The sequence below is a fragment of the Nerophis ophidion genome, linkage group LG20, assembly GCF_033978795.1.
Source record: "Nerophis ophidion isolate RoL-2023_Sa linkage group LG20, RoL_Noph_v1.0, whole genome shotgun sequence".
Lineage (NCBI taxonomy): Eukaryota > Metazoa > Chordata > Actinopteri > Syngnathiformes > Syngnathidae > Nerophis > Nerophis ophidion.
The window spans coordinates 45,791,718-45,806,382 of record NC_084630.1 but is presented as its reverse complement, the minus strand read 5'-3'; the positions used below and the strand labels follow the sequence as shown (position 1 = coordinate 45,806,382).

At 37.9% G+C, this 14,665-nt stretch overlaps 1 protein-coding gene across 1 annotated transcript in view; it reads left to right on the top strand.

Annotated features, from left to right (window-relative positions):
* gpr78a (G protein-coupled receptor 78a) overlaps positions 1-8,755 on the top strand; it is a 9,340-nt gene extending 585 nt beyond the window's left edge. The window contains exons 1-3 of the mRNA XM_061880268.1: positions 1-528; positions 610-723; positions 8,049-8,755. The exon at positions 1-528 is cut by the window's left edge and continues 585 nt beyond it. Coding sequence (XP_061736252.1) covers positions 1-528; positions 610-723; positions 8,049-8,289 — 883 coding nt within the window. The 3' untranslated portion in view covers positions 8,290-8,755. The remainder of the gene's footprint in view (positions 529-609; positions 724-8,048) is intronic.
* Positions 8,756-14,665: the final 5,910 nt, after the last annotated feature.

Genomic DNA, 14,665 nt, shown 5'->3' with positions numbered 1-14,665 from the left:
CTTCTCCAACATCCTCCTGGCTTTCATCAACATGCCCGCCACATTTTTCGGGGTGGCCAAGGGCGCCGAGCCCTTCGGGAGCTCGTTCTGTCGGATGGTCAGCTTCGCCGAGACGTTCCTGAGCGCCAACAGCATGCTGAGCATGGCGGCCCTCAGCCTGGACCGGTGGATAGCGGTGATGTTTCCTCTCAGCTACTCCAGCAAGATGCGCTACCGCGACGCTTTCCTGATGGTGGTCTACTCCTGGTTGCAGTCCCTGACCTTTGCGCTGACGCAGCTCCTGATGGACTGGGGCGGCTACAGCCGCACGTACGCCTCGTGCACCGTTCACCTGGCCGCAGAGGGAAGGTCGCAGCTGGCCGCCTACGCCACCTTCACCGTGCTGCTCCACTGCAGCACCTTCGCTTTCTGCCTGGCCGTCCTCTGCTTCTCCTACCTCAAAGTTTTCCGAGTGGCCAAGTCCCACTGCAAGAGGATAGACGTGATCACGGTGCAGACGCTGCTCCTGCTGGTGGACATTCACCCCAGGTGTGGATTGTGCTCATCATGAAGTCATCATGTAAGTCATTAGTGTAAAAGTCTCACCTGTGCATGTTTCTGTCTCGTCAGCGTGAAGGAGAGGTGTTTGGCACAACAGAAGAAGAGGAGGCAGAGGGCCGCCAAAAAGATTTGCGTCTTCATCGGCTCTTTTGTCCTCTGCTTCTCACCTTATGTCATAACAAGGTAATCACCTGCTTTCACTTTCAGTCACGACTGCACTTTTTTCACAGCGTTCCTTTGACAAGCTGCAGTCAGTCAGCTTGCTGCCACTTTTCTTTGTTTTTGTTTGCCCTAATTATAGGGACTTCAATTTAATACTTCCCTCCACAACAAAAGGAACACCCCCACATATTCTTCTTTTAAACGATAACCAAAACAGTTGCTTGAATCGAATGGAAAAATCCGACCATTTACTGGACTTGTGTTAGAACAGTGGTTCTCAACCTTTTTTCAGTGATGTACCCCCTGTGAACATTGTTTTTAATGCAAGTACCCCCTAATCAGAGCAAAGCATTTTTGGTTGAACAAAAGAGATAAAGAAGTAAAATACAGCACTATGTCATCAGTTTCTGATTTATTAGATTGTATAAAAGTGCAACATATTGCTCATTTGTAGTGGTCTGTCTTGAACTATTTGGGAAAAAAAAGATATAAAAATAACTAAAAACTTGTGGAAAACTAAACAAGTGGCGCAGTGGGGAAGTGGACGTGCGCAACCTGAGGGTCCCTGGTTCAATCTCCACCTAGTACCAACCTCGTCACGTCCGTTGTGTCCTGAGCAAGACACTTCACCCTTGCTCCTGATGGGTGCTGGTTAGCGCCTTGCATGGCAGCTCCCTCCATCAGTGTGTGAATGTGTGTGTGAATGTGGAAGTAGTGTCAAAGCGCTTTGAGTACCTTGAAGGTAGAAAAGCGCTATACAAGTACAACCCATTTATCATTTATTTAATTATAAAGATTTCTCCACATAGAAGTAATCATCAACTTAAAGTGCCCTCTTTGGGGATTGTAATAGAGATCCATCTGGATTCATCAACTTACTTCTAAACATTTCTTCACAAAAAAAGAAATCTTTAACATCAATATTTATGGAACATGTCCACAAAAAATCTAGCTGTCAACACTGAATATTGCATTGTTGTATTTCTTTTCACACTTTATGAACTTACATTCATATTTTGTTGAAGTATTATTCAAAGAATATATTTATAAAGGATTTCGGAATTGTTGCTATTTTTAGAATATTTTTGAAAAATCTCACGTACCCCTTGGCATACCTTCAAGTACCCCCAGGGGTATGCGTACCCCCATTTGAGAACCACTGTGTTAGGGTATTGGTTAAGGCGTTAACCCCAGGATGCAGACACGGGAGGCAAGGTTGAATCACAAAAAGCATATACATACATACACTCATGCATATAATCACGTTTCGTCAAACATATTAATCTCTGTAAACATGCCAGGTTTTTGCAAAGCTGCTAATTTGCATCCATAGTCCCTTGTGAATAATTGAAAAATATACATCTCCAAAAATAAGAAGAAACATACATAAATAGATACAATAAAATGGAAGAACTAATACATTACAAAGTCAGAAGGCCACCAACATACAGTACATATACATTCACTGTACAAACATACATACAGTATATACATACTGTACATATGTATACATACACTCATGCATATAATCACGTTTCATCAAACATATATTAAAGTTGTTGCCCTAGTGGAAACTGGCAAACACACGGCACACTGACAAAGCTTAACCTATTGGTACTATAACAATCTACAAGGTTACTGTAGTTGGCTTCTCTTTCTTTCCCACCATTTATCTGCTTTCTTTTGTATATCATTACATATATGTATTGTTGCATTTGAAACAACTGTATTGTTGATAATAAAGGTAAATTATTATTCTTCATCATCAATAGTGCTATTTCTTTTGGTATATGTATTGCCTGACACACACACACACACACACATATATATATATATATATATATATATATGTCTTGATTGGATTATCCAGAGAATAGTGCTCGATACCGTGGTAGAGCGCAATATGTAGGTGTGGGAAAAAATCACAAGACTACTTCATCTCTACAGAAGTGTTTCATGAGGGGTTCCCTCAATCATCAGGAAATCTCCTGATGATTGAGGGAACCCCTCATGAAACAGTTCTGTAGAGATGAAGTAGTCTTGTGATTTTTTCCCACACCTACATATATATATATATATATATATATATATATATATATATATATATATATATAAATAAATATATATATATAAAACCTGGCATGTTTACAGAGATATGTAAATATCAATGTTCATTAATGTACCCCATCTTAAAAATACAAGTATTATTAATATTATTATCAAAGTTCATATTTCATACGCAGTTTTAGATTAGATTAGGTGTGATATTTCTGAAATTACAATTTACAAATTGTTACAAATGACTAATTATGTGTCCCCATACGTAGCTGCTCCTCTAAACTAATAATAATCACCTACGTCACGTCAATTATCCTGCATTTTTTCACGTCTTAAAGGTCAATATCAAGTCTTATCATCACTGGAAAATGCGACTAATCCAGTTTTACCCTGAGATTAAGACAGAGCAGTCATGCTAACTAAGCTTGGCAAGCTAGAAACAACACCAAGACATAAGTGCTTAGTATTGTTGAAGAAGTTGAGAAGGAGGCGTGTTACAGCAGAAAGTAAGCAGATATTAACAGGAAGTTAACAAGTTAATTACCAAAAGGCCGGGGGGAGGACAATACAACAACAAGTGTGTCAGCATTGTCACAGTCAGCACACAACACTTAAGAAGAGGATGAATCATCCAGAAATTGGTGGTGTCGATATTAAGGGTAGTATCAGTGTAGGATCGATACTGAATTGATCAGGTTGCTATTATTATTTTCTCAAAATCATTTTTTTCTTGTTTTTGGTAATGCTAAGAAATATTTCTCTGGACACAGGAGGACTGAAAAGAGTACACACTAAAAAAATGTTGGGTTATTTTGATAACCCAGTACATGAGTTGCAAGTGTTGGGTTAAATTGTGTTATTTTTATGAAGAGCAATCAATTTTTTGGGTCATAATGGTATTATTTTACCTCAATTTCTGGGTTTTCAAAACTGGGGTTTGGGTTGTTTTTCAATGAGGAACACCTTTTTGGGTAAACGGCTTTTTTTAAATTAAAATGGTACTTTTTTTTCGAAGGGAATTTCATTATCATTAACATTATTTACAATCACACATCTTATGTACATGAACATATTTGAGCATGCTGTGTAGAACTACATGACCATACACGGCAATTCTTGTAAAAAAATGTCACTCATATCTTGCTTTTAAATATATTTTAATGGAATAAAGATGCTGTTGATCAGTAGTTAGGAAGGAGCAGGACAAACCGCCAGTAACATTTATAATGTTTAACCAACTGTTGGGTCAAGGAGCGCTAAATTGCGTAACCCAATAGTTAGTTTTGGAATAACCCAACATTGTAGTGAGCATAACTCCGTTTTTGTGTTAAATACATTCAACCCAATAGTTGGGTTATGAATCAACCAACATTGAGTTAATATAACTGAACTTTGGGGTTAAATAAATCCACCCAATAGTTTGGTTGGGAATTACCCAATATTAAGTTATCATAACTCAACTTTTTGGTTAAATAATTCAATGCAAAAGTTGGGTTGAAAAAATGAACCCAAAATATTGAGTTTAAATGACTTTAAAAAGGGGTTTGTCCTTTTCTGAACCAGCAGGTGGGTTAAAATTGAGTTATTTTTCAACCCAACATTTTTTAGTGTGTAGTTATGATTTGTGTGTTCTATTGACTTTGAGCTATTGGCACCAGCCACTAGACTAGATCCAACCAATCCAAGTCTAAGACTACATCTGACCAATCTAAGTCTAAGAGTAGATCTGACCAATCAGAGTCTATGATCATGGACTAACGAAGCCTAATCGGATAAGATCTGACTAGATATGACCAATCTAAGTCTAAAAGACTAGATCCGACCAATCTAAGTCTAAGACTAGATTTGACCAATCTAAATCTATGAGCATGAACTGACAAAGCCTACTTGGATAAGATCTGACTAGATCTGACCAATCTAAGTTTATAAGAGTAGATCTGACCAATCTAAGTCTAACACTAGATCTGACCAATCCAAGTCAAAGACTAGATCTGACAAATCTAAGTCTATGGGCATGAACTGACGAAGCCTACTTGGATAAGATCTGAGTAGATCTAACCAATCTAAATCTGTAAGACTAGATCTGACCATTCTAAGTCTAAGATAATATCTGACCAATATAAGTCCAAGATGAGATCTGACCAATCTCAGTCTAAGACTAGATCTGACCAATCCAAATCCAAGACTAAATCTGACCAGTCTAAGTCTATGAACATGAACTGACAAAGCCTACTCGAAAAAGAGGAAAAAAAGACAAACCAAACAGTCTTACTCAGAGAAGTTCTGACTAGAGCTGACCATTCTAAGTTTATAAGACTAGATCTGATTGATCTAAGTCTTAGAACAGATCTGAACAATCCACGTCTAAGACTAGATCTGACCAATCCAAGTCTACTGTAAGACTAGATCTGACAAAGCCTACTCGGATAAGAGGAAAAAAAGACAACCCAAACAGTCCAGTTGGGATCGATTGAATGCCCTGAGATAACAATGACCTGGATGAATGACCACCGCCATAGGCACTATTGACTTTGTTTGGATCAAACAATTATGTAATAAAAGAGAACAATAAACTAATTTAAATATTGTGTTGGTATTGTAAAACTGTCAATAGCATTCCCCATAAATACATTGAACAATTTACAGTGAGTACATGTGATCGGTATCAGTATCAGCCCATCTCACTCATGGATGATCAGAATTGGCAGCCAAAAAGCCGTGATCAGAACATCCATAGTTAGAACATGCTGAATCCCGACGTATTTGAATTCAAAGAAACACACCACAGGTGTGTGGTGGCAGGTTGTGACGATGTCAGAGTGAAGAATATATTTGGACTTTGCAATGCAATACTTTCATCATGTTTCACGTTTCACAGGTATACGTTGGTACCTCGGTTTCTGATAGTCATGGGCTACGAAAGTCAGACAATAACTGAATACATTTTTCTCATAAGAAATTCAATAAATTGCTGCTATTAATTGTTTTTAGTAAATGAATGTCTGCCAATATTTTCAGAATAGGAGCATTAAAAAAAACAGTTCACTACTTTCTAACTACAATTCTAAACAGTGTAAGAGCCCTCTAGACATGAAATACAGATATACTTCACTCTTTTAATGTAATATAGTAATGCTGCCACAGGCTGAGCCAATCAGTGGCCACAATACTGAACAGTCTGCCTTATATATAGACTATATTAAAAAAAAAAAAAATATATATATATATATATATATATATATATATATATATATTTTTTTTTTTGACACGGTGGCTATCTATTTTTGATATAAAACTGTCATGTATATATATATATATATATATATATATATATATATATATATATATATATATATATATATATATGTATGTATATATATATATACATGACACGGTGGCTATCTATTTTTGATATAAAACTGTCATGTATATATATATATATATATATATATATATATATATATATATATATATATATACACATGACACGGTGGCTATCTATTTTTGATATAAACCTGTCATGTATATATATATATATATATATATATATATATATATATATATATATATATATATATATATATATATATATATATATATATATATATATATATATATATATACATGACAGTTTTATATCAAAAATAGATAGCCACCGTGTCATTATCTAATCCAGGGGTCACCAACTCGGTGCCCGCGGGCACCAGGTCGCCCGTAAGGACCAGATGAGTCGCCCGCTGGCCTGTTCTAAAAATAACTCAAATAGCAGCACTTACCAGTGAGCTGCCTCTATTTTTTTAAATTGTATTTATTTACTAGCAAGCTGGTCTCGCTTTGCTCGACATTTTTAAGTCTAAGAGAGACAAAACTCAAATAAAATTTGAAAATCCAACAAATATATCCAAGAAAATATTTTAAAGACTAGGTCTTCACTTGTTTAAATAAATTCATTTATTTTTTGACTTTGCTTCTTATAACTTTCAGAAAGACAATTTTAGAGAAAAAATACAACCTTAAAAATTATTTTAAGATTTTTAAATTCCTTCCTCTTCTTTCCTGACAATTTAAATAAATGTTCAAGTATTTTGTTTATTTTATTGTAAAGAATAATAAATACATTTTAATTAAATTCTTCATTGGAGAATATTTGTGAAATATTTATTCAAACTTATTATGATTAAAATTCCACAAAAATATTCTAGAAAATCTTTAGAATCAAATGTAAATCTTATTTCAAAGTATTTTGAATTGATTTTAAATTTTTGGTTCTGGAAAATCTAGAAGAAATAATTGATAGAAATATAGCTTGGTCCAATTTGTTATATATTATAACAAAATGCAGATGGTTTTTTAACCTATTTAAAACATGTCATCAAAATTTTAAAATTAATCTTAATCATGAAAAATTACTAATGATGTTCCATAAATTATTTTTTAAATTTTTTCAAAAAGATTCGAAATAGCTAGTTTTTCTCTTCTTTTTTTCGGTTGAATTTTGAATTTTATATAGTCGAAATTGAAGACAAACTATGTTTCAAAATTTTATTTTAATTTTTTCCCGTTTTCTCCTCTTTTAAACCGTTTAATTAAGTGTTTTTTTCATCATTTATTCTCTACAAAAAACCTTCATTAAAAGGAAAAAAAAATGTAAGACTGAATGACAGACAGAGATACCCATATATATATATATATATATATATATTAATATATATATATATATATATATATATATTAATTTATTAAAAGGTGACCCCTGATCTGATCACATGGCGGTTATTGGTTTCTTGTATTTTTATTGATTTTTGTCCCGCGTTCTTGTTTTTTTGGCCCACTTTCTTTTTGATTCGATTTTGCCGCTGTCTCCTTCACTTGTCCCAGGTTGGCAATTAGGATTCTTCTTAAGCCAGCCTTATCCTCTAGAAATGCTTGCCCATTGCTTGACTTCTCTGCTTGCAATTCTGTTTTGCTTTGTCTGCTTCCTTGCTGCGTAGCTGTCCCTATGCTTCCAGTGCACTTCCTTGATGCACTATGGTTTTTTTTTTTGGCTAATGTTTGCATTTTACCTGCACTTTGCCTGCCGTCCCTGCATTCTGGTGTCCAGACCAACGACGTCACACACGGGTAGAAACATTTGAACACATCTGCTTCATACAACAGGGCACTCTAGTGTTGTTATTTCATCTCATTTCCTGCACGAATGTTAAAGTCTCTCCCATGTTTTGAACTCATTCCCGTGATTCTGCCTTGACGACAAAACGTGACTCCCTTCTTTCATGTTCCCCCTGCAGGTTAGTGGAGTTGTTGCCATGCGTGCACATCCCTCAGTACTGGGGCATAGCCACCAAATGTCTGTGCTACGCCAAGGCTTCCAGCGACCCGTTTGTCTACTGTCTCCTGCGCCATCAGTACAGAAAGGTCCTGGTTCGCCTCGTGAGCCGCTTCCTGAGAAAAGAGGGTTACTTGCTGTCCGCCAGCACTTGGAGCAGCACCTTCGACACCACGGAAGAAAACTGTGCCAGGACAACTTGAAGCCCATGTGCGGCTGTTTGTTCTGAGATTGCAGATTTTCTGCTCCGCTCGAGTGGCTTCAAGGCCCGCGGAAGCGAAGCTGTGCCTTGGTCAAGGACGCTGGCGCCGAGGGCTCGGTCATGTGACTTTTTAAAAGACACACTGTGACCAATTCCACAGTCAAGGACACGCAACAATGTATGCTGAATGCAGCCTCTTCTTGTTGTGGTGTGCCGAAGGTCCTTTTCATCTCTGCAGACTGTTGGTTTTTTTCCAGAGGGCTCATCAGTTTGCCAAGGATTACATTACTTCAACGATGTACACTTTGTTTGTTACTGTACATTTGTCACTGTACATGTACATGCCAAGTAACATTGACTTTGTGGCGTTGTCTTATCCATATGCAAAAAAAACCAGTATCGATGTATAACACAATTGACTTGTGCCATGCGTCTGACATTGTGTGATTGTACCGTACAAAATAAAATACACATTCTAAGAATAAATTGTGTGATAAACTCATTTTAGAACGGAGGCCACATGGAGACAAATGTACCGGAATTTTCGGATTAATAATCGCTCCGGAGTATACGTCGCACCGGGCGAAAATGCATAATAAATTAGGAAAAAAACACATATGAGCCACACTGGAGTATAAGTTGCATTTTTGGGGGAAATTTATTTGATAAAATCCATTATTATTTTCAGCACCGAAGAATTGGAATACCCCACAATTGTGACGTCACGAGTGACACTTCCCCTGTCATACATTTCAAAATGGAGGAGGCTGATTTCAATCATTTGAAATCGCATAAAGGGAAGAAGATTAAGTTGAATATTCGATTGTGGGTTATTCAAATTATTCGGTGCTGAAAATAATAACCATAATAACGTTTTTTGTTATTAAATGTGCTTTTAATGATGGTATCCTTACAACACACTCAAATTTTCACTGCATGCCTTTGGTAAGTGCCAGAGTGAGAAGAGCTTTTAAAATAATTAGCGCATGCTTACTTTTACCGCATTCGTTTGGTAAGCGCAGGAATGAGAAGAGGTTTTAAATTAATTAGCGCCCCGGCGGCAATTCAAGGAAATACGGTATATGATTTGCCTGAGAAGCTGGACATGACAAAAAAAGAAATAAATACTAAATAAATAAATAAATAAATAAAATATTCACATCCCCAATCTCTAGTTTATGACACTATTAATCTTAATCAGGAAAAATTACTAATGATGTTCCATAAATTCTTTTTTTAATTTTTTCCAAAAAGATTCGAACTAGCTAATTTTTCTCTTCATTTGTTTTGGTTGAATTTTGAATTTTAAAGAGTCGAAATTGAAGATAAACTATGTTTCAACATTATTTTTCATTATTTTCATGTTTTTCCTCTTTTAAACCGTTCAATTTAGTGTTTTTTAAAATCATTTATTCTCTACAAAAAACCTTCCGTAGAAGGAAAAAAAATGTTCGATGGAATGACAGACAGAAATACCCTTTTTTTTTTAAATATATATTTATTTGTTTCTATATATATTTATTGTGAGAAATCATTAAGATGATCAGTGTTTCCACAAAGATAAATATCATTATTAATAATAACAGAGTTAAAAGGTAAATTGAACAAATTGGCTATTTCTGGCAATTTATTGAAGTGTGTATCAAACTGGTAGCCCTTGGCATTAATCAGTACCCAAGAAGTAGCTCTTGGTTTCAAAAAGGTTGCTGACCCCTGGTGTAGTGGCTACATGCTGCCGCTAGGTGACATCATAAACAAATACGGTGTTAGCTTTCACTGGTATGCTGATGACACCCAACTCTAAATAAATGATAAATGGGTTGTACTTGTATAGCGCTTTTCTACCTTCAAGGTACTCAAAGCGCTTTGACACTACTTCCACATTCACACACACATTCACACACTGATGGAGGGAGCTGCCATGCAAGGCGCCAACCAGCACCCATCAGGAGCAAGGGTGAAGTGTCTTGCTCAGGACACAACGGACGTGACGAGGTTGGTACTAGGTGGGATTTGAACCAGTGACCCCCGGGTTGCGCACGCCCACTTCCCCACTGCGCCACGCTCTACATGTCCCTGAAGCTGACCAACACGCTGGATTGGAGGCGTGTCTTAATGAAATTAAACAATGGATGTCCGCTAACTTGGCCCTGCGATGAGATGGCGACTTGTCCAGGGTGTACCCCGCCTTCCGCCCGATTGTAGCTGAGATAGGCGCCAGCGCCCCCCGCGATCCCGAAAGGGAATAAGCGGTAGTAAATGGATGGATGGATGTCCGCTAACTTTTCGCAACTAAACGCTAAGAAAACGGAAATGTTGATTAAACCCGGGCTCCTATTTAATAATACCACCTTAACATTTGTCAACCAAACAATTACGCAAGGCGACTTTGTAAAGAATCTCAATCTTATCTTCGACCCAACTTTCTCGTTTGAGTCACACATTAAGAGCGTCACTAAAACGGCCTTCTTTCATCTCCATAGTGTTTTTGACGCTGAGATCATTATCCATGCGTTTGTTACGTCTCACCTCGACTACTGTAACGTATTATTTTGGGGTCTCCCCATGTCTAGCATTAAAAGATTACAGTTGGTACAAAATGCGGCTGCTAGACTTTTGACAAGAACAAGAAAGTTTGATCATATTACGCCTGTACTGTATATACCTTTATATACATATATACATACATATATACCTATACTATATATACCTTTATATACATATATACATACATATATACTTATACTGTATATACCTTTATATACATATATACATACATATATACCTATACTGTATATACCTTTATATACATATATACATACATATATACCTATACTGTATATACCTTTATATACATATATACATACATATATACCTATACTGTATATACCTTTATATACATATATACATACATATATACCTATACTGGCTCACCTGCACTGGCTTCCTGTGCACTTAAGATGCGACTTTAAGGTTTTACTACTTACGTATAAAATACTACATGGTTTAGCTCCATCCAATCTTGCTGATTGTATTGTACCATAGTGTTCTAAGAACTCGGGCTTATTAGTGATTCCTAGAGCCCCCAAAAAAGTCTGCGGGCGAAAGAACGTTTTCTATTCTGGGTCCAGGACCCTGGGATGCCCTCCCGGTAACAGTCAGATATGCTACCTCAGTATTAAGTCCCATCTTAACCTCAACCCCCCCCCACCCCCTGTTGACCTGTATCTCATTTTTTTTGTAAGGGGCGCTGGAAGCCGGCAGACCCGTCAGCGATCCTGTTCTGTCTCCCTGTAATGTTTGTTTGATCTTGAATGGGATTGTGCTGAAAATTTTAATTTTCCTGAAGGAACTCTCCTGACGGAATAAATAAAGTACTATCTAATCTAATCTAATCTAGCATTTAAATAGGCTCCTTTTTAGACAAGTTGATCTGCCATCTCTCTTTTCTGCTCAGCCTGCGTGGGGAGGTTATCAGGTAGCCACAGATTAGTTTCCACGGAGGAATCGCTAGCTGTTCAAAGTCTTGGCCCACTCTTTATGCATCAGTTTGTGACATCTGACGTCTCTAAGTGCAAGAGCATCCCCTGCTGGCCCCACTATGGACTGGACTTTCACACAAAGTCGGGACAAAGGGTGACCACTCCTTGTGGATGAGTTAGTGACGTCTCTGCGCCCCGACATGTCCACATGCAAGAGGTTCGACTGCTGGCCCCACTATGGACTGGACTCTCACACTATTAACTAGATCCACATCTACGGTCTATTCCAAGGTTTCTCGTTGTTTTCTTGCCCTGATGCGGGATCTGAGCTGAGGATGTCGTTGTGGTTTGTGCAGCCCTTAGAGACTTTTGTGATTAAGGGCTACGTAAGTAAACTTTGATTGATTGATTGCCCAAAAAGACAGATGCAGGTCATATGTGGACAGAACAATTGGAGTTGACTTGCGGTGAGAACAAGGCTTGATGTCATGACTTGTGTTGTTTCTGTTGTATTTATTTTGTGTCAAGTTCTTTTCTCCTGGTACCATTTTGGTTTCTCCCTCCTGTGTGTGTGGTCCTCCTGTGACGTGACCAAATACTGAGCGCCGTTCTCCACACCTGTCTCCGTTTAATGATTAATGTTTCCACCTGTTGCCAAAGCTAATCATTCCTCTGCAAATACCCGTCTCGCTGTCCAGTGGGCAAAGGATTCTTGCATGCTTTGTGCCAAGGGTGTCAAACTCATTTTAGCTCAGGGGTCGCATGGAGGAAAATCTGTGCACACGCTGGCCGGACTATTAAAATCATGGCATTAAAACTAAAAACTAATTACAACTTCAGCTTGTTTTCTTTGTCTTACTTTCGCCAAAAATAGAACAAACACATTCTGAAAATGTTACAATAAGAATATAGAAGAAAATACCGGCAGCGGTAAAGTTTAGATCCATGAAGGAAAGAAGAAAGTGAATGAATATTTATAACTGTCATGTTTTGTGGTCATGTTCTGTTTTGTTTTGGATTTTATCACCATGCCAACCAATCAGTTCACCTGTCATGTCACGCTCCTGGTTCATTTGGACTATGCACCTGCTGATCACCACAGGATTATTTAAACCTGTAGTTGCCAGGCAGTCAGCCTGGCGACATTACCTTCTACTCACCCTCAATACACCCTTATAATCCATGCCGATGATCCATGTCCTGTTCTTGTTCCGTTCCAAGTAAGTTTTTCGTTATTCATGCCATAGTGCAGGGGTGCCCACACTTTTTCTGCAGGCGAGCTACTTTTCAATTGACCAACTCGAGGGGATCTACCTCATTTATATATATCATTTATATTTATTTATTTATGAAAGAGACATTTTTGTAAACAAGTTAACACATATAGATGTCTTTCTTTCACGAAGACAAGAATATAAGTTGGTGTATTACCTGATTCTGATGACTTGCATTGATTGGAATCAGACAGTAATGATGATAACGCCCACATTTTCAAATGGAGGAGAAAAAAAGTTGTCCTTTCTGTACAATACCACATGAAAGTGGTTGGTTTTTGGCATCTAATTCATCCAGCTTCCATACACTTTACAAGAAAAACATTGGCGGCAAATTCCGTAGCTTGCTTGATTGACATTCACGGCACCCGAGGGTCTTGTGAGATGACGCTGGCTGCTGCCAGTTCATTATTATGAAAAAATGACAGAGAGGAAGGCGACAAACACTTTTTATTTCAACAGACTTTCGCGCCGTCAAAACTCTAAAGGCCGACTGCACATTTCCTATCTTCACAATAAAAGCCCTGCTTCATGCTGCCTGCGCTAACAAAATAAGAGTGATGTGCACGCCAGCTTTCTGAGGGATCGCTTGTGCACACCAGTTTTCCGAGACTCTGTATTTAGTTAGCGAAGGCAGCATGAAGCAGGGCTTTTATTGTGAAGATAGGAAATGTGCAGTCGGCCTTTAGAGTTTTGACGGAAGGTACGGCGCGAGAGTCTGTTGAAATAAAAAGTGTTTCTCGCCTTCCTCTCGGTCATATTTTCATAATAATGATCTTGCAGCAGCCAGCGTCATCTCACAAGACCCTCCGGTACCGTGAATGTCATTTAAGTGACGTCTTGGTGAAGATTGATGATCACTCGTTTTTAGGTCTACTTTTTTTAAAAGCCTGGCTGGAGATCGACTGACACACCCCCCGCGGTCGACTGGTAGCTCGCGATCGACGTAATGGGCACCCCTGCCATAGTGCAAGTTTTTGTTTATGTCCATAGTTTTGCCTTAGTGCAAGTTTTGTTTTCACAGCCAAGTTTTGAACCTCTGCTGAGAGCGCTTTTCGTGTGTTCCTTTTTTTAAGTTGATAATAATCAAAGATGTCATTACCTTCACGTCGTGTCCGGTCCAATCGCTTTGCACCACGAGAAAACAAACCACACCATAGTCCTCGTCATGACAATACCTGAATAAAACTGTGTTTTGTTTTGTATAATTTTTGTTTATGAATTAAGTAACGTTTATGACAACCTTTTTCCAAAACACAATATAGAATGTGAGATATAACAGGATAATGCATATATTTATCATTTGTTTTCAAAACTGTTACAAAAAAGTGGGACCACAAAAATTGACTGTGGGACCCCGTTTTTATGACTTGATGGGGTCCCGGGGACCCCATTTTAAAAATTCCTAGCGCCAACACTGATGTGCAGTGCCTGCAAAACAGCAGCAGGCGGCTGTGGCCTGTGAACCCGTTCTAATAATAATCAAATATCATCCCGGGGGCCATAGATCATTTAATCGGCCCGCGGGCCTTGACTTTGACATTCCTGCCTTATGCGACTGTTCAGGTTAGGTTTTGTTGTTTCACAAAGGTTGTTTGCCACTGTCGACTAGTATGTTTCC